The sequence below is a fragment of the Oreochromis niloticus genome, linkage group LG7 (assembly GCF_001858045.2).
Source record: "Oreochromis niloticus isolate F11D_XX linkage group LG7, O_niloticus_UMD_NMBU, whole genome shotgun sequence".
Lineage (NCBI taxonomy): Eukaryota > Metazoa > Chordata > Actinopteri > Cichliformes > Cichlidae > Oreochromis > Oreochromis niloticus.
This window is the reverse complement of record NC_031972.2, coordinates 29,765,355-29,784,110: the sequence shown is the minus strand read 5'-3', so window position 1 is coordinate 29,784,110 and position 18,756 is coordinate 29,765,355. Positions and strand designations below refer to the sequence as shown.

The window sequence follows — 18,756 nt, the reverse complement described above, 5'->3', positions numbered from 1 at the left end:
TCACAAGGAGGGGATTTTATGCCGCATATGGATACAACTTTCACAAGCAGCCGTGCAATATGTAGAGCCAGAACCAGCATATAAGATCTCATATTTTTCTGCTATTGTCTTCGTATTGAACCCACCGTCTATCTTTATTTCACCACTTATGGGAGAAATAGTCTCATAACTTTCCGAGACAAGGTTTGAAATGCTATTTTTGAATTGAGGTTGCTGATGTGCCAGATGGGTGCAGTTTCCCGTTATATATTATTTTCCATAAAGTTTACATCATCAGAGGGAGCAGAGTGGCAATTAATTCAGCAGGACCTGGTGGCACCTGAATAGTACATATGCAATAAACACTTCAGATCTGACACCTAAAGTGGGTTGAAGTAGATCATTATCTACAAAACTATTAAATTCCCAGTGGTTTTTTTGTTGTTTTTTTTAGCTTCTGCGTTCCAGTGAGCCCAGTACTGTTACTGGAGAAAAACTGACAACAGTGTCAATAAAAAAAGGGTAATTCTTTCGGTTGAATAACATACAAAACATCTATGCAAGGTGGTTTCTTCAGTGTAATACACCTATGGAAACCATCAACTGCTCAGTGTTTGAAATTATAGTTAAAAGTGCAATGCACCATAATACAATGGCCCTTTTAAAAGGAAAACGTAATGTATTAATGTATCCCTTTACAACACAGACAGCTGGGACTACATGAACAAAAATCTACCATGTGTTTATGCATTTAAATTTTGTAAATACAATAGTGTTATGATTCAAATGTTGCCAAGTCATGATTGGTCCCTTATTGTCACCTGTTAACAAACTCAGCCCCTCCCACTTTAAACCACAGAGAAGAGCAAAGGCAGACAGAAAGAAAGGAAACGTACAAGGCCCTACTATGGTGAAATACCCAAAACGTGTGTAACTTTGGATGAAAATTGTGTACAATGTTTAGGATAAATCTAAATCCTTAGATTTGGACTCACAAACATTTGTACATATGCTCACCTCATTTGAAACATTTGGCCTTGTATATTATGAGCAAACACTGTCCTAATATTTGAATTTCATCTGATTTTAAACCTTGAGTTGAATGAAAGCAATGCTTTCATGTCTCTTTTTTTTAGACATGAAGACCTTAACTTGACACCAATGATTCAGACTTTCATGCAGAGTTTATCCCTTTCATTTGGAATGACAACAGCCTCTCCAAGCCCAAAGATTAAACACTTTGTCATAAAATCTTTTCCCTAACAACCACAGTGCTTTGAATGATTTCAGCAGTGGCCAGTCACGTTGCACGAGCTTTGGAGAAAGGTGCATTTGACAGTGCAGAGCAGCAGACAGACAGCAGATGATACCTTGTGTTATTTGATTCAGAAGTCAAGACTCTGTTGTTGTCAACAAAACACAGACAGTAGCATGCATAACAGCAGAGAAATGACAAATACTCGTTCAAAATTGGACCATTAGTTTACAGAGAACTGCATTATCTGAAATTTTTGGTAGCATTGTTAATATAGATGGTAGTTGACAGTAAATTTGGATTTATAACAATTTATTTATGGCTTGAAAGACAACATTTATGACTTCAGCTTAACCTGGAACTTGCAGCTCTTGATTTGGGACTCAGCTCTGTAACCTTTAGATGATGGATTAAATGAAGTAAAGATTGTGGCATTCACCTGGATTCACAGAAAGGCTACTGAGCAGAGACATGCAATACCCACACTGCAAAAAAAAAAACCCTCTTTATTTTTCCAGTTTTCTCTCTCATTTCGAATGCCCTATTTTCTCTTAAGTGCACATCAAACCAAGCTACACAGAGGGGTTCCTATTGTGATGGAAAGTGTGTGTTTGACTTTGAAAATGGGCTTTTTCTAACCCATGTGCAAGCCATGAAAAAAAATACAATGTAGACTTACAGGGTGGGTTAGAGCAGGTTGATTGCCAATGCGCAGTATTTATGAGCTCTGAGAGGGAGCTGACAGTCAGCACTCATGACATGACAGCTCACATTTGCAAAATTGTCAGTAATGAGATTGCCAAAGAAGAACTGGAGTCTTAAATTGAAATAATTTTACTCAGCGTCACATCAAAAACACCTCCTTAACACTGTGAAGTCCCCTGTTATGCTGCCAAAACAGCTCTGACCCATCAGCACATGGTCTTGGGATGGGTCCACGAGTCATGGGAGCTTCCTGTGGTGTCTGGCACCAGTGGATTGGCAGGAGTTCCCTAGGGCTTTTGTTGTCTGGCCACATCTGTGCTTAAGCCATGGGACCTTTGGGGCTAGTGGAGGGCACTGCTACCTGGGAAGCTGCGGGGACAAGGGTGTGTGGTTGGCTTGCATTAATGTTTTGGTGCATGCTACGTGTCAAAGAAGTATCCATGTGAATGCCAGTGCATAGGAATACCACTGCAGAATATTGCACTGTAACAAGATGATGTCATTTTAATGTTGTGACTGATTTGTGTAATATGCAAACTCAGTAGGAAGCCAGAACTGTGGGACTTCAAAAACCTACTTATTTTTAGATCGAGTGCTAAAAAGTACTTTTAACGTAAATCCGAACTCTTTTGGGAATAATTAAAGTTATATAGCCTTTTTAAACGTTGTGTGAATACGATATATTTTTTTTCAACTAGTTTGAGACCAAACAACGCAAAGTTCTAAAAAAGAAATACTCTAAGTAGTTGGAAAATTTTGAGTCAGCGTTCCTTATTTCAGCTCACAAGTCTTTAAGGAGGGAAGTAAAAATCTGGTTTTATAGTAGTCCACTACAAGGCAGGACCATCGGTTGACATTTTTGGCCTTTTAGTTATAAATAGCTAAGCTGCTATTGAATTGATGAATTGTAACAACTTTGGCAAAGTATGACTTTTCCTGTTCTGCCACCATCAGTTTATCATGACCCAGTACTTTGGTATAAAGGATGGCGTGTGTATATATGTATATATGTATGATAGCTTTGCCATTGTGAGACTATGCTATCATGCTATTATTAATTAATGAAAAGTTGTACCTAACTGTTAGTATTACGATCACTACACATTCTTGGGCTTGCTCAGATTTAAATCCACATGCACTCTACCATAACAGCAACCTTGGAAATTCTCTGCGTGTCACGCTGTGTGAGCACACTCTGAAAACTCTTCAAATATGTGATGAATACCTGATGTTAAAGTATGTGTTGTATTCATCTCAGTTGGAGGCTGTTCGGTGCCCTGAGCTTTAAAGTGTTGATGGACGTGTATCACAATGTGATTCACAAAGCAAGCATTGCTTTGGATTACTGTCTTCACTGTGTTTCCCTCACAGTTGCACTATAATCTGTTTAAATCCAAATCCAACCGTATGGAGGCCTTTTAGTCTGATTCGGGGCCATGCCTGAAGTTTGAGTTCTGCAGTGCTATAGGACTTTAATATTTATAGTCATGCCTTTGGATTAATGATTTTGTTTGTCCTAAGCTGAAGCGCCATTTTCTGTTAAACGCAGTTGTTTACCTCTTTAGGTCACAGCAAATGAGCAATTTGATTTCTTTCCCCTTTCTACTTGCACTCTGGTCAGAGGCTAATGTCCAATTTACTGTAGCTCGCTGGCAGATACAAACAGCCTTGAACAGTTCTAACCCACAAAACAAATACCCTTGGTTTCATATTCTCTAACGGATGCAGCACCTGTTGTTTTCCAAATCGATACCGGTGCTATTGTAACAGACATATTTTGAAAATGGGCCCAAACAAGCAGGGACCACAGCAAAATGCATGGATGAAAAACAGAATTTCATCAGAAAACATTTAGGCAAGAGGAGCTCCTTTATCTTTAAGTTTTAATTGTGGTAGGTAAAAGGAGAGCTGGCTGCTGATAAATCTGTGACTGTGCCCTCTGTGATGATTAATCAGCTGCTCCCTATTTCTTTCCTTATGTAGATTAAAATGGCAACAACGCAGAATTTCAGCAGCAGCATGCCTGTCACTGACTTTTCTATTTCTGCCAGCTGATAAATCTATGCGAGACAGGGCGCTTTCTTTTGTGAGCTACTGGCTCATTTAGTATAGCTTTATACATTTTCCAGAGTGCTGTGCTGTCACCGTGCTCGTGTTTATGCGCGTCCTCTCAGTGTCAGAGGAAGGGATAATACGTCTGTGGCAAATGTCTAGAGACCATCTGTGTTACCATGGCTGAGAGCTTCACCTGTGCGGGCCGCTTTGTTTGGCATCTCTCTGAATTTTTGGTTCAAATTTAATGATGGAAAATGTCCTGCAGTTGATTTTTTTTGCCCCCCTCTCTCTCTTCTTGCTGTAGCCTCCCTTTCTTTTCCCTCTCTTTCAAAAATAATCTTTCTTTTAACTCATGTGGATCCACTTTATTGCCTTGCTATTTCACCATTCACATAAATAAGCCTTACCTTGTCAAGCAGTAAAACTATAAACATTTTTATTCGGCTGAAGCTTGCACGTATTTGCCAGATGCGGGGCAGAGGTCTGGTTATAATTCTTTAATCAGCGACTTAATGACTACTTTGTGTTGAATCCTTATCATCTCCATTCTTATTAGTTAACAAGAGGCAAATAAGGGTGATAAATAATAAGTAGATGATGCTGAGCATCTGTTCATTAAGAGCCAAATGGGGAAGCTTAGTCATGGCAACAGGGAGTCTTCATTTGTATGTGTGTGCATGTTCTCACACTGTGTGAGGGAGAGAAGCAACAGATTCATAATGTTGAAGCTTTACCTTGGCTTGTCATACTCAGTCTCAGCAAACATGCAAGGCCTAAATCCAGCATAAGTTCAGGATAGACTCTGTTGTGTTGCTTTGCATGAAGCCACGTGGATGAAGGGCAGGAGCAGGGGAGTGTTCACTGTCAAACACATTGCGATCAGTGGACGTGTTGCAAAAAAAAAAAATTTCACCTGACTTTCACTTTGATTTTGTGGAAAATCTGTGTGTGTTGTTCTGTTTGCTGAAGTATGTGAATATGTTGGAACAAGCACAGCAGCTGTTGACAGCCTGGGTAATTGTTTTTCTTGAGTTCAGACTTTGTCCTGGTTGTGAAATGAACAAGCCAATAAAAGCCTTATGGTTATAGAGAGCTGATAAGACCTTTGCTGCTCCAGCCGCTGGGTCAAGGATAATAGCACTGCTAATTTTCAGGAAGTACAGAGATCACTCAAGATGAAATCATCTTCATGAATCTGTTACCTTTTAAAGTCAACACTGTGCTTATACCCAGTTTGTACAAACTACGTAGTCATTATACATTAGAAACAACAAAGTTTCCGTATATATTTGATAATATTCAGGTGATGTGGTTCTATACTGATCATTTATTGTTGATACCTACAATCTTTAAAACTCTTGAAATGTGAAAAACAGATTTCCATTACAGGGCGGCAGTTTCTTGTCAGTGGACTTGTGCTAAGCAGAATTTGGGTCATTACTGTATATCGGCAAGAAGAAATACAGTCTGAAAACTGTCAAAGAAATGGTAATAAATTTGAAATCAAGAATTTCAAGAAAGAACAGGTTTAAGATATATTTTGATTTCCATTTCATGCTATTTCATATACAGTATCGACTGTGACCTTATGAGAGAAAGGACATTATTGGTTTTTTTTAAACATTTATCACTTTTATTTAACATCTGAGCAAGGGACACGAGTTTAAATTTAGCCATTTACTGGTGTTATAATTAGATACTTTGATTCATTATTTTAGTTTTCTCTTTGTACACCACAACAATCGAACCACAATCAAACAATCAAGAAGTGATTGAAGTGCAAAATTTTGGTTTTAGTTCAAGGGGTTTAACAAAAGCATTGGATAATAAATAAAGCAGATAAATATCTGAAGTTCATTCCAAAGTGTTGAACTTTTTGTTTTGCAGGTTTTCACTGAAACTCTCAGTATACGATCCAAAGAGATTTTGATGTAAGCAAAGGAGGTCATCATCAGGCTAAAAAAACAAAAATAGATCTATCAAAGAAATAGCGACAACTTTAAAGGCGGCCAACTCAACATTCATGTACTGTGTATGTTCTTAAAAAAGAAAAATTCACTGGCTGGCTCAGCAACACTTTATCTTCACCATACCAGAGAAGATAAGTCAAGTTGATGATAGCAGAATTCTTTCTTTGGTTAGGGAAAGCCCTTTCACAACATCCAGCCAGGTCAAGAACACTCTAAAGACTGTAGGTGTATCATTGTCAGTCTACAATTAAGAGACACCTTCATGATAGTTTGCAAGAAGTTCTGAACTGCTGGTTATACTCAAAAACAGGAAGGACATTCTTCCTAAAACATTCTATCACTAACAGATGATCATAGGAAGAGGAAAAAAGTATGAAGAATGCTGGAAACAATGCTGTGGCATGGGCATGGATGACTGCCAATGGACTTGGGTCACTGGTGTTATGGATGAAGTATAAGGATGAATTCTGAAATGTACAGGGTTGTACTCTCTGCTCAGATCCAGCCAAATGCTGCAGAACTTCAAAAATGATTAGATGGAGCTTCACAAGGTGATGGATAATCACCTGAAGCATACTGCAAACGAAACCCAAGAGAGTTCATGGAAAGTAAACGAGGTCAGTTGGCGACACTATATGTAGAACCAGAGTAGAGAAAAGGCTTGGACGTGACACAGGAGTTCAGAGCTTCGTCTTTCATCAGTTGATGTCATTGTTTTGCAGTCTGCAACAAATGAATTCAAAGGAACTGAAAAGCTTGGCAGCAAGCAATTCCAAGTGATTGGAAATTTTAACCTGAATCTTAGATCTGAATTGGGTCAGTTCCAATTCCCTAGTCAGTAGTGTGCTGTTGAATAATTTAGTTTTCACTGAACAGCTTCCATGATGGGGGGTTAAAAGTGAACTGACCTGAAAATGACCCATCATCTTGATTTCCTCACTCTTGTGTACATATTTGATCACATCTGAGCAGGGATTACTTTGACTGGATTGAATCAGCTGCTGCCTTTTGGCATTAAGTTGCACTCCGTAATGCTTAACTGTAGCCTGCGCTCCATCAGCTCAGCTCATCTCTGTCCTTGAGTGCTGAGTCTCCTGGCTGCTTCAGCCAAATGTCTTCATTGATGTGCTCTAAATAAAACACTTAGATGTCACTTTGCACGTGACTCGCAAAAGATTTATTTGACATTTATGACATTTACTTTCAGAAAACGATATAAGGCCGGGGAGCTTTCTGGCTGCAGAGGCTGCTCTGCCCATTTGTGTAATGATATGGGATGAATTCCAGTTATTGGAAAGCTGTATAAAAATCTGAATGCTCCTTTCCTCGTGTCTGTAAAATTATGACAGAAGTGGCAGCTCTGGTATAGACTTTTTAGTTTGGAAATCTGTCACAGATGGCTGTCTTCTTGTGTGCAGCCAAGGAAGTAATGTGATTGTGACAATTGTGTCTCTTTTGCCTACAGATTGAACATGCTGCAGGTTGTATGAGTGACAGATATGGGGTCGGCAAGATCTTATTTGCAGACTTTCACTGTGGCGGTGGTTATTTGCCAATTCCGTAAGTATCTCCATAGTTTTTTCAAATATCATTTTGCATTCCAGTGTACTTTCTCCATTTGCTCACTGTTATCCTTTGCTTTGTGAACTAACTGAAGCATATTCTCTGATTTTGCTTACAACAAACCCAACAGTAACCACTGAAGGTTTGACCTCTGAGGTACAGGCAAAGGCTGGAAGCTCCGTGGAGCTGGAGTGCAGACTTCCGTCATCAGACCCAGCAGTTGTGTCCTCTGCATCCCAGCATGTGGTTGAATGGATTCGACAGGGATTTGACATTCCTGTTCTGATTAAATTTGGATCTTATGCACCTCGGGTACATCCACAGTATGAGGGTAAGCATCTGTTACTACATGCATACACTGTTTGCTATAGTTGATGCCATTGTGTCAAGTAGCTTATCTTCATACTGTACATACATTCTACTGATGTAAAGTATAATTATTATTTTTATTTTAGGATTTACTCTGTATATTGTATTGTAAGAGTATTAGCTTAGCTGAATTAGCTTCTTAAGCTAATTCAGCTAAGCTAATTCAGCTAAGCTATTGGACAGACTGCGAGTAAATCACGTAGAGAAAGTTTGTTTCTCCTGTTAATGATGCTACTAAATTTGGCTACGTTCACACTGCAGGTCTTAATGCTCAATTCCGATTTTTTGATCAAATCCAATTTTTTTTGTCTGGTTGTTCACACTACAAATAAAATGTGACAGCAAACATGCTCAAGTGTGAACCGTTCACGGCCCTCAAAGCAGCCCGCATGCGCAAAAGAAGACGTCACACACAACGCGCTCTGTTTAGACCCAGACCAAACAGTATTGTTTGACTGATGGCCATTAATATAAAGACTTGTTTCGGACTTTACGTTTCCCAATTTTGCTTTAAGTTATTTTGTTATTTACATATGGCCTAATAATTATCCTTATTGCTGTTTTAGAGAGGAGCGGTGCTTCAAAGGATAGTTGCAGATTTCTGTCAGAATCTGCAGATTATACAGTACAAATAAAATGTTCACGTTTCTCCAACGTTGTCTTCCCAACAGTTTCACTAACATCTACACTTGATGGCCAGGAAGCATTCACGATGTCTTCTCGGGCGCTTCTCCGGCGCTGATAATTGGCGTCTGTCTCGTGTCAGTGGCGTAAAAGACGGATTTAATGTGACATGACCGTTCAAACAGCAGTCGCTTTCTAAAACATCAGATGTGTTTTGGATTCAGTACCACATACGAAAGTGACCCAGATCGGATTTGAAAATATTGGATTTGTGCCGTTCAAACTGTCATACCATGATCGGATATGGGTCGCATAGGGTCAGAAAAATTGGATTTGATGCGCTTTCGCCTGCAGTGTGAACGTAGCCTTAGACGATCCCCTGCATGCTGGTACTGCTCTTATTTTTTACAGGTGTTGTTGTTATTTTTGTATGTGAATATGCTTTAGTAAGGAACTGCAAACAGTGAAGGATTCTTATTTGTTGCCGTTGTCAGTACAAAAGACACTCAGTGAATTTAAGTTGAAAATATTAGAATGATGCTTGAATATGACATGGTTTGGTCCAAGTTTCTTTTAACTGAAAGAATGTAACCAATATCTGGTTCCCTGAATACACTCAGTACCACACCTTGATGTCCTTTTCAGACCAACCTTATATTTGGAGCTACTGTTAAAGGAGGTGAAACATTGCATCATCGCCTATTGTGCGCACTCTGCCCACAGCACAGAGAACAAAGAGTCTACAGGGGGAAAGAGCCTCTATAGTCCAAGGATACCTTTGTGTGGCTCCTGTTATCCTTTAAAGTCGCAAACAATGGAACAAATGTGGAGAAAAAGAAGGCACGTCTGGGTTAGTCAGATCTTTCTTTTGTCAGGGGCATTTTTTTCTTTTCTACTGTGCTGCCTGAAGAAAAGTTCAACCTATGGACCTCTTTGGTGTTTTTGAATTTCTGCTTGAGAACAATGTAGACTTTTTGACTAAAGTGCAGTCATAGAAAGAAGAATGCCAAAGGAGGCATGATGACCCCACTTCAAAGAGTAAAATTAATTTAAACAGTTCAGCTTGTAGCACAAAGCAGACAGCTAACTAGCACTGAGTTGTTACCTTGTCATTTATTTTCAGTGAGGAGAATACCGATAGGGGGTAGATAGCAGCAATCAACATTTCATTTGTATAATTACTGCTATAGCAATCCTCTTCTTCAATATTCTTCAAAACCCTTCTTACCCACTGTTGCATCAGTCTCTATAAACTCATTCGATGTGACTAAAAACTGTTCATACCCACACAAATCATTTTAAAATTCTGGCAGAGCTTCCAAAGACACCAGATATATCAGATTTTTTTGTGAGGAAATGTGTATTAAAGATGAGGAACAAAAAATGTAGACTGTTTTGATCCGGTGGAGTTTGAAATATTGCACTGACTTTAAAGGTGCATGCGAGGAACTAAAAGAAGAAGTGGAATCAGAACTAAATGAAGTATGTGAAAATATAGATCACTATCACTGAAACTTAATTACTGATCATTTTACGTTTCTTTTTGTGTCATTTTCAATATGTGATGTGATATACATAGGTAAAAGCTTGCCTGGTTGTCACGAAATTATAGATGTTAAAATGCATCTACAATTCCTGCTCCTTAAGGCCTTTTCATTCATGTCAGTCTGTCAGTTTAGATTTCTTGCTTGAGCTCAGGGCAGTTAAAGAAATCAATGGATTAAAACGGGGCTGTCTGTTAGTCACAAACTCAATAATGCTATTGGATACAGGTAATTGCTGATTGCTAAATGATTATTGCCTACAAATCCCATAAAAGATTAAAAACAGCAATTTGTTGCCAAACTCACTAAATCAATACTTTAGAAAAGTTGCTGGACACTATAGCACCTTGCCAGAGGTAAATGGTGATTTGTTTAGGACTATTTTCACCTGTGGATTACACATTGTGTGCTGTGTTTGCACTTACAGCACCAGGGATGCTGTAATGCATTAAGAATTTACTCAAAATAAAATGCAGGGCTCGTGATCAGAACAAAAGGCCACCCAGTGCAATGCAAATACACGGTCGAACAATGAAACTCTATCACCCAGAGGAATGAGATAAACCAGCTTTTGGCTGAATAAACAGTAACAGGCAGTTATATAAATTCAATGTTGGTGTCGGATTATTCATTTTTTAATGTAGAATAATTCCAGCTTCATTCTTGAAGTCACTTTCCGTGTACAGTGTACCAATCTCTTTGGTATCATATCTATTGATTGCTCTAACATACAGTAATGAGCTGCGAACTACGGCATTACGTGTTTGTTTGTCAAAGGATCAGAACCTACTTTCAGCTGAGTTAAAGCCTTTGTCATCCGAGTTGGATGCCACTCCCTTGCCCAACCCAGGCAGGAAATATGACACAGACATTTACATAGTAATAAAGTCGGGGCAAACGTTAGCTGATGAATTATCGTAAGTGGGAGTGGGGCAGACTTTAATTCCAGCCCCGGCTCATAAAAAGCAGTAGCCTTTTGTCACTTACTCTCAAGACAATCCGTCAACGTGCAACTCATTACACTGCATGTTAGTTTTCAGAAGAAGGCTTCTAGTAAAAACCCCAATAAAAATATGCCCGCCCTTCAACCCATAAATTACACTATTTGTACTCTTGACTCAACTATAAAGCTTTCTTCAAGGAAAAGCGGCAGCTTTAATAGACGGGTTTGCTAATGACATGCCTCTCAAGTGACAAACAAAAATCTGCAGTTCTATACAGGTTTGAAAAAGATGCTTTGTCCCATCTGAGGCAAAGCTTTCTCACAGGTACCAGCCGGTGTGGGAGTAACAGGTGCAGCATGGGAAACCAACGCTTTAGAGATGGAACGACTGGTGTGTATTTCACCCCCTCGGGCCATGAATGTTCTCGGGTGTCTCAATAGTTTGGCTTCAGGACTCAGTCTCCAACTGTTGTTTAGCTGTTGTGATTCTAATGGAAGTTATCCAAGTGATTCACTCTGCTGAGGCTCATTTTTTTTCTTTCCATCATTCCTCCCTTTTCATCACCTTAAACTGATTAAACTTCTCTACATGCAGTCCACCTCTCCCATCAACATTCCTTGTCTTTTGGCCGTGTTTGTAGCTTTGCAAAGTGTGAGTTACTTTAGATTTTCGTCTGATTGCTCCCCTGAGAGGGTTAAGGGCTAAAAAGGGCTTAAATAAATTTGTGTAATAGAGCTGTAAAGATCAAAGGATTAGCATCTTCTCTGTGGAAAGGACAGAAAGTCCCTCAACACCCATACAGCTGCTGACTATAAAAAAGTAAATACAGCTGTATAAATGCACTGTTCGCAAGCTCTTCCTATGCAAATCCCATCATAATCATCCTGTGTGCACATTACACACAGCTGAAATGGCTAATACACTTCCTTTTTTCACGTGGAAAAACATGCGAGCCTTCATTGGGATTACTCATGTTCGTTACAGCAGTGAGTAGACCTCAGCCTCTGACAGGGACAGAGATCTTCAATACCAAATTTAAAACCATGACACAGAAGAGCTTAACACACAACCCCCCCCCCCCCCCCCCCCAAAAAAAAACAAAAACGAGGAGTGAAACCTTATCGTTTTCTTTTCTCTAACCGAAACCCGAGTGCCTCTGCGAAGCTTGCCAAGGGCTGACGACATCTTATAGAGATGATGTGGGCTTGCTGCCCGTGAGTATCACATTCTCAGGGTCATAAATGTCTGGGCTGCGCAAAATGGTATTGAATTTAAATAATTTTTCATACAAGCCCCTGTCACAGAAAACAAGACACTTTCCCCCTGAGATACGTCCCACCCAACCGAAGCCTTTCTTTAGAATTTGAAAACGTCATCTCCAAAATGTTACATATCCATTTTGGAAGAAAGAAAATCAATATCTCTGGTGCATCCTTCACTCTGAATAAAACTGGTAAAAATAAAAAGCACACTCCGCAGTCCTCCAAATGTCCCTTTTGTCAGTAAAGTGCCTGCTTTTTATTGAGCTCTATTAAGGACCTCAAACCTGTGCTCTTTTCATAAGAGTAGGTGGTTTTGTTTGGAATTTTAAAACATTTTGGTACTGTGATCCGTAACCTGATTTTCCTTTTTTTACAAAACATAAAATGTATAAAAAAAAAAAAAAGCTGGAAAAAGCATCTCAAATGAAATACAAATTTAGGTGGTACCGTGGCTAAAACACAGTAATGATGAGGCATAAACTCTTTAAGGTTCAATATAAAAAAAAAAATAGTCTTGAGCTGATGTGATTTTTGTAAAAGATCTTACTTTGTCTTAGTCCATCTGAAATAAAACGATGCCTTTTAATTATCTCTGCTGAAGGAAAAGAGGCTCCTTTTCCCCTCCTAAAGTTACCGTCTTAAGAAAGATGATGACCATCACTTTTAATAATGTATTCTAGTAGACTTTTCATTTCAGACTTAATTCCTTCATTTGTAGAGAGTTGTATTTCTTCACAGCACTGAATGGTTTTGTGTTTCCCTGTCACCTGAGAATGTATTCGGGAATAATGCCTTTAGGCGGCTTCACTTGGAGACACTATATTCAGCCATGTTTGTGTGTGTGGAGTATGTTGAATTGAACTGAAAGGAGGATAGCTGAATGAGTCTCAGACCTGCAAAGCTGCTCTTTGGCTAATTTATAATGTTTTCGGTGTGTGGAGCAGTGAACATGACAAGGAAAAGTAGTGAGTCTTGTTGGTGCAGGCTGGGTTTCTGTTTTTCAATTTAGGTTCATTGTCACATTTTTTCCCGGTGAACACTGTTTTGAAGCAAGTTTTTCAGGGCAAGCTTTCAACAGTTTTTCTAAGGTACCTGTAAAGATCTGCTGCTATGCAGCCACACATTATTGGAGACTGTTGCATTTGAAAGTGGAATATGAAAGCAAGCAAAAGAGGAGAAATTAAAATTCACTGCCTGCAATATAGTCGTTAGCATAGTCTGAGCACCAGAATCTGCAAAACAAATGAAAAATCTGTTTAAATCTCAATTATTCTATATGACTACAATTTTGCATTAAAAGCAGATACACAATATCTGTTTTAAATCTGGATGATATCCTCTTTGAAGTTGCCTCCTTATGAAACTCTGCATTACTTCCAGCACTGCTGCTACATTTGGCTCCTGTCTGGTCCTGTTCTGACCAGTTTTACATGTGCATTTGCAATATGTGGATCTCTTCTCCTGTGTGAAATCAGCCGACCATCAGTTTGGATTTTTCTTATTTGATTTTGCATAAGGGGGGATGGAAGGGGGGCAGGATTGCAGAGAGATAGTAGCACAGGTGGTAAGTAATGATTGCAAGATTCCTTCATTTTCAATGGTTCAAGCAGATCCTCATACAGTTCAGGTTGTTTGCACCTGATTTGTTCCTCAAACACTGAAGGATGTTACAGTGTATCTCTGTAGTTGCACAATTTGGATGATTTTCATAGTACACAATCCAGTCACTAAAGACTGCTGTTTAGTTTATGGGTCATAGGAGACCCAGCTCTCATCACCAGGGATGATCCTCAACATGCCAGTTTGACACTGAAGTTGATATTTGCTCTCTACCCAAACATCAGCATCCCAGCAGGGATGAGAGCACTGCAGCACTTTACAAGTAAACAACCTTCAATGAGATAGCGGCCAAATTTAAATCAGGTACGGTTTCTGCTTTTTATAGGCCGATTAGCAGACCCTTTTGATCTCACCTCGTATTTAACAGTTTATGGGTATAAATTATTCCATTAGATAGCCACTTTTTATTTAACAATATAGTATCATAAATTATTCCGACTGATTAATGCCCTATATTTAATAGTTGGTGTTATTTTTGATGGGCAGGAGTGAGTTTGGCTGAAAGACAAAAATGGAAATGCTGTTGTTATATTTACATCAACAATGCAAAGCCAGACTCCCTTCATTTTACTACACTCCTGATTTGTTGGCACACTTTACCTTTCGTTAAAGCTTGATTCTCATGCATTCTCATGCATGCACACATTTTCACAGTGCCTCTCAGCACACATAATCTATGTCTGACGGTCTGAGCCGTGCGCACTGTCTAAAGTCTAAATTTCCTCTGTCTCTGCCTCTGTGTTGTATTGTTTCTGTGGCCTCACACTTAATTTACCTTGCATTCAAATCCCTTGCTATCATGCATTTTTCAAACAGCAGCAGTGATGGCAGTAGGCCATGCTCTTGCTTCCCCTCCACCCCTCTCTTCCCTTTTAGCTCATCACTCCCAGTCATGTTTCCTCAACATCCCTGCCTCAGCACAACCCTTCCTCTAAGGTGCAATAGTGACCCATATCAAACTGATCTCGTAAACAGGCAACCAGTAAAAAAGGTGCCAGAGGTCAAAGGGTGGGATTTTGAAAGTGTTAATCCCCTGAGTGTATGCTCATGTGTACTTTACTCTACCTTAACCCCCACCTCACTTTTCCCCTGTGGATTTTGTCCCCTTTGGCGGCTTGGAAAAGTAAATACACTGTGTTATCAGTGTCAGCATACCTAACTCCAACTTCCTGGTTCTTTTTGACTGTCAGGGCTGTCCTTCCCTGTCATAGTAAACAGAAATCAGAGCCTCTGTTAATAATTACCGTCACAGCACAGGGATCCCAGTGGGTCTCAGGCTTCCACAGGGCAGTGTGCTTTCTGTTTACATGTCTTTATTTTTGAGATGGTGCAGTGAGAGGCTGTGTGTTCTAACACAGTGCGTTCATTGACAGTTTCTCTTCGGCCATGCTTTCCCATGCTATTGGGTCACCGGACAATTGCGTGTCTGTTAAAGTGTGAAAAACTAGATGGACATGGAAAGATGTGGGCTGCAGACTGGAAAAGATAAAGGCTTGATGTTGCAAGCTACACTGGCTCCAGGGAGCCGTCACCTGGCAACAGGGAGATCAGATTTCTAAGTTTGTGCGCGCATGTGTGCTGCGGTTTGCGTGTTTGCTTGTGCATATGTTGCTGTGTGGTCGTTTTAAGGTACCATTTGAGGACACTATTCATTTCCTGTGTGACAAAGCATCACAGGCCAACAGATGCACACACCTGAGACCTGACAAGTGAAGCCACAATTGCCTGCACTATTCCTCTGTCACGTTCCATGCACCTACCCTCTCACTTTTTTCCTGCACTCTGTTTCCGCAGGGCGAGTATCTCTGGTACGAATCACCACCTTGAGGCTGGAGGGCCTGCTGCTCGCTGACCAGGGCTTGTATGAGTGTCGAATCCTCTCATTGGATAAGCCAACAGATGAGCTGCAAAATGGCACCTGGACTGTACTTTCTGTTACTGGTGAGGTTCATGGAGCAGCTTGTGTGTGTCATTATGGCTGCTCTCAAAGAGGAATTTAGTTGGCTTTTTTTTACAGTAAGCCAGAGATCAAAATGTAAACAAAGGACAGGATTGAATCCGGTTTGAACAATAATTTGCATCTGAGCCCCCTGGACCAGTTTGTCACTCAAACCACTGAAAATGAGAAAAGCTAACTTTTACTACAGCAAAGGAAAGCCTGCCTGAGGCCTTGGTACTCTTTTGTTACTAGCTGAAATGTTTCTTTAGCTCTTATGTCTTGTTTGCAATTTATTTGATCAGGTTGATTTATTGCTGTCATTACAACAGAAGCACACATCCAGCTCAGAAGTTATATTTTGGTCATACTAACAACTTTAGATTCGTTAGCAGCTCAATGGTGTATTTACTACATATACTGTATATAAAAGATGGACATAACGTCAGCCACTCAGCCATCGATTTGTTGTTTTATGTCTGTTTGTTTCTTCAACAGTAGTCTTGGTGGGTTTTTTTGGTTCTTCCTTGTTTACTGAGGGCCTGATTTGACTAAAAAGACAAAAGGACACTGCTGATGCATATATTTGACTTAATAATCCTGGTCCAAATCCTGCCCTTTTTTTTTCATTTATTTTACTTTAAATAGGACCTTAATTCACAAAATTACCAAGTTCTATTAAATAAAAGAACATCTCTTTAAATTTGTTTTATCCTGTCTTATGTTTGCAGTCAGTGGAGTTGCCCCTTTCTGAGATTTGAAGGAATGCAGTTTTGAGGCACATTTTCCTTATGGCTTTACTTTCATTCACATGCATTTACATATTATACAAATGAAGAAACAGAATGTAACATTAGCTATATGCCTCTATTATAGGCTCAGTTGTGATGTTAGCAAATGACCACGCTGTTAAAACGTAAAACGAAGTGCTCAGTGCTGAAGTGCAGCAACATCGACCACACCACAGTTATTAGAGTAAATTTAAAAAGATAAATTGGTAAGAAAAACTCATTTTAAGCAAATGGAGTAAAAAAAAAAAAATATTATGTACTAACAATGCTAAAATAAAAATACAAATCTAATTGAGGACTGTAGAGTTTAACCTCTTGGGTTTTTTGGCTAATTTCTCTGAGGAATACACGATCTGACCTTTGGGTTAATTAGCTAGAATGTCCACTCCTTTGAACATTGTGGCATTTTGTCTACACACAAGTGAAGGAAGACTTTCTTTTTCACATGACTAAATGTGTGTTTTAAACTGAAAATTTTTTGAGTGCCTCAAGCATAAAAATGGAAATGACTAGAAATGGAACCAAAAATGAGCAAGCAGATAGATGTGTGTCATACAGCTTTTTTTATCTACATTCAATTTTAAAGCAATTACCAGGCAACAGCTAACCCCTCATGCTAGCAGCAAATGAAACTATAATGCACTAATGCAGACTGCTCACTCTGCATTCCTGTAGCTCGGGATTTAGGCAGTATTACATTCAGTGATGGGAGAAGGCGGGAGGAAAGGCGGTGCAGTCAGAATGGAAAGCAAGACCTGGGGTGTGGTTGAATAGTCAAATTTGCTTGGGAAGGTTCCCAAATAAGCGAAGTAAGCTGGGAGTATCTGTGCGGCAGCCATGATAAGAGCTTTTTTGCGTTCTCCACATACTAAGGAGAAGTGCTTCAGTGCTTCCTTTATTGCCACCTTTAGCCCAGGATCCACACGACCATCCTCAAGGAAAAGAGAAAAAGGTCATTCTGTCCCAGAGTTCTGACCATTTATGAAAACTACCAAGAAAAAGTGCTAGATCATGTAAATGTTAATTATCGACATGTTTTCCATTTACAAAACTTGCTGATATGTTTTGAATTTTAAAGTGAAGATTATGAGTTATTGGTTGTTGGTTTCCAAAGGAAGAAACATAGAAAACATCACTTAATTCCTTTATTTTTTAGGCTACATTCTATATAATATATAATAATATAAAGAAGTTTATATTATTCAAATGTGATCTTTTAGCTTACAGTCTACCGTATGAACTTCCACACATCAGGTAACTGCTGTATATACTACATAAAAATCACTTCTTAAAACTGAAAGAAAACGAACATGATGTTAAAAGAAGTTTTTTAAAAAGTGTCTAAACTTTTTAAACAGATCAGGTAATTTGGATAACTTCTGACTTCTTTTACCTGGATTTTGGAAAGAATAGTCACTGACTAGAGTTAGCGTCATACTTCTTGATAGGTGTAAATAATAAATCGTAATATGAAATATGCATTATTATTTTTGCCCTTTGAAGTTTATCTATATTTTCGAAAACCTTTGCTATGATTCCACACACAAACATACAGAACAAAGTAGGAGTGCGCCTCAGATCAAAGCGGCAGAGACAGTTTCACCGAACTGGTCTGTGTGAGCATCAGGATAGAGGTGAGAATAGTAATAGATGATGACTGTGTACTTGAGAGCTTGGATGTTACTTTGCTGGCGTGCCCTGCAAGTATGGGCTTTACCTATTGTTTGCACTCGCCTTCAATAATAATCTGCGCGACTGTCACGGGTTTGAATTGCAGAGATAAAAGAAGTCAGAGGTACACACGCTTCTTTTTCTGTTTGATTAGTCAATAATATACTAAAGCTTATTTTCAGAGAGTAAGTAAAAAAACCCTTAAATATTCTTCATATAGAGCTACAGTAAGGATATAAGTTATGGTGGCTTTTTAACTCTGTAGTGTTTGCAGACAAAAAGGAAGGCCTGATTGTCCTTTGATAAGATCTGAGATTTAAAGTGTCAGCAAGATGTTCTAAAGGCATATTAAAAAGGCTGCATTTGCAACTGACATTTTCAGTTAGGTATGTGAAATAATAACATGTCTTTCAGGCTGCTGCCGTTTAACAAAGCAGGCTGTGCTGCTGTCATGTTGTATATAAATGT

The 18,756-nt window shown here is 39.2% G+C and overlaps 1 protein-coding gene across 2 annotated transcripts in view; it reads left to right on the top strand.

The window, feature by feature from the left end:
- igsf9a (immunoglobulin superfamily, member 9a) overlaps positions 1 to 18,756 on the top strand; it is a 51,851-nt gene that overhangs the window by 762 nt on the left and 32,333 nt on the right. For both annotated transcript variants that reach the window (XM_005470399.4, XM_005470398.4), the window contains exons 2-4: positions 7,430 to 7,524; positions 7,658 to 7,858; positions 15,685 to 15,831. In XM_005470399.4, the coding sequence (XP_005470456.1) occupies positions 7,464 to 7,524; positions 7,658 to 7,858; positions 15,685 to 15,831 (409 nt within the window). In that variant the 5' untranslated portion in view covers positions 7,430 to 7,463. The remainder of the gene's footprint in view (positions 1 to 7,429; positions 7,525 to 7,657; positions 7,859 to 15,684; positions 15,832 to 18,756) is intronic.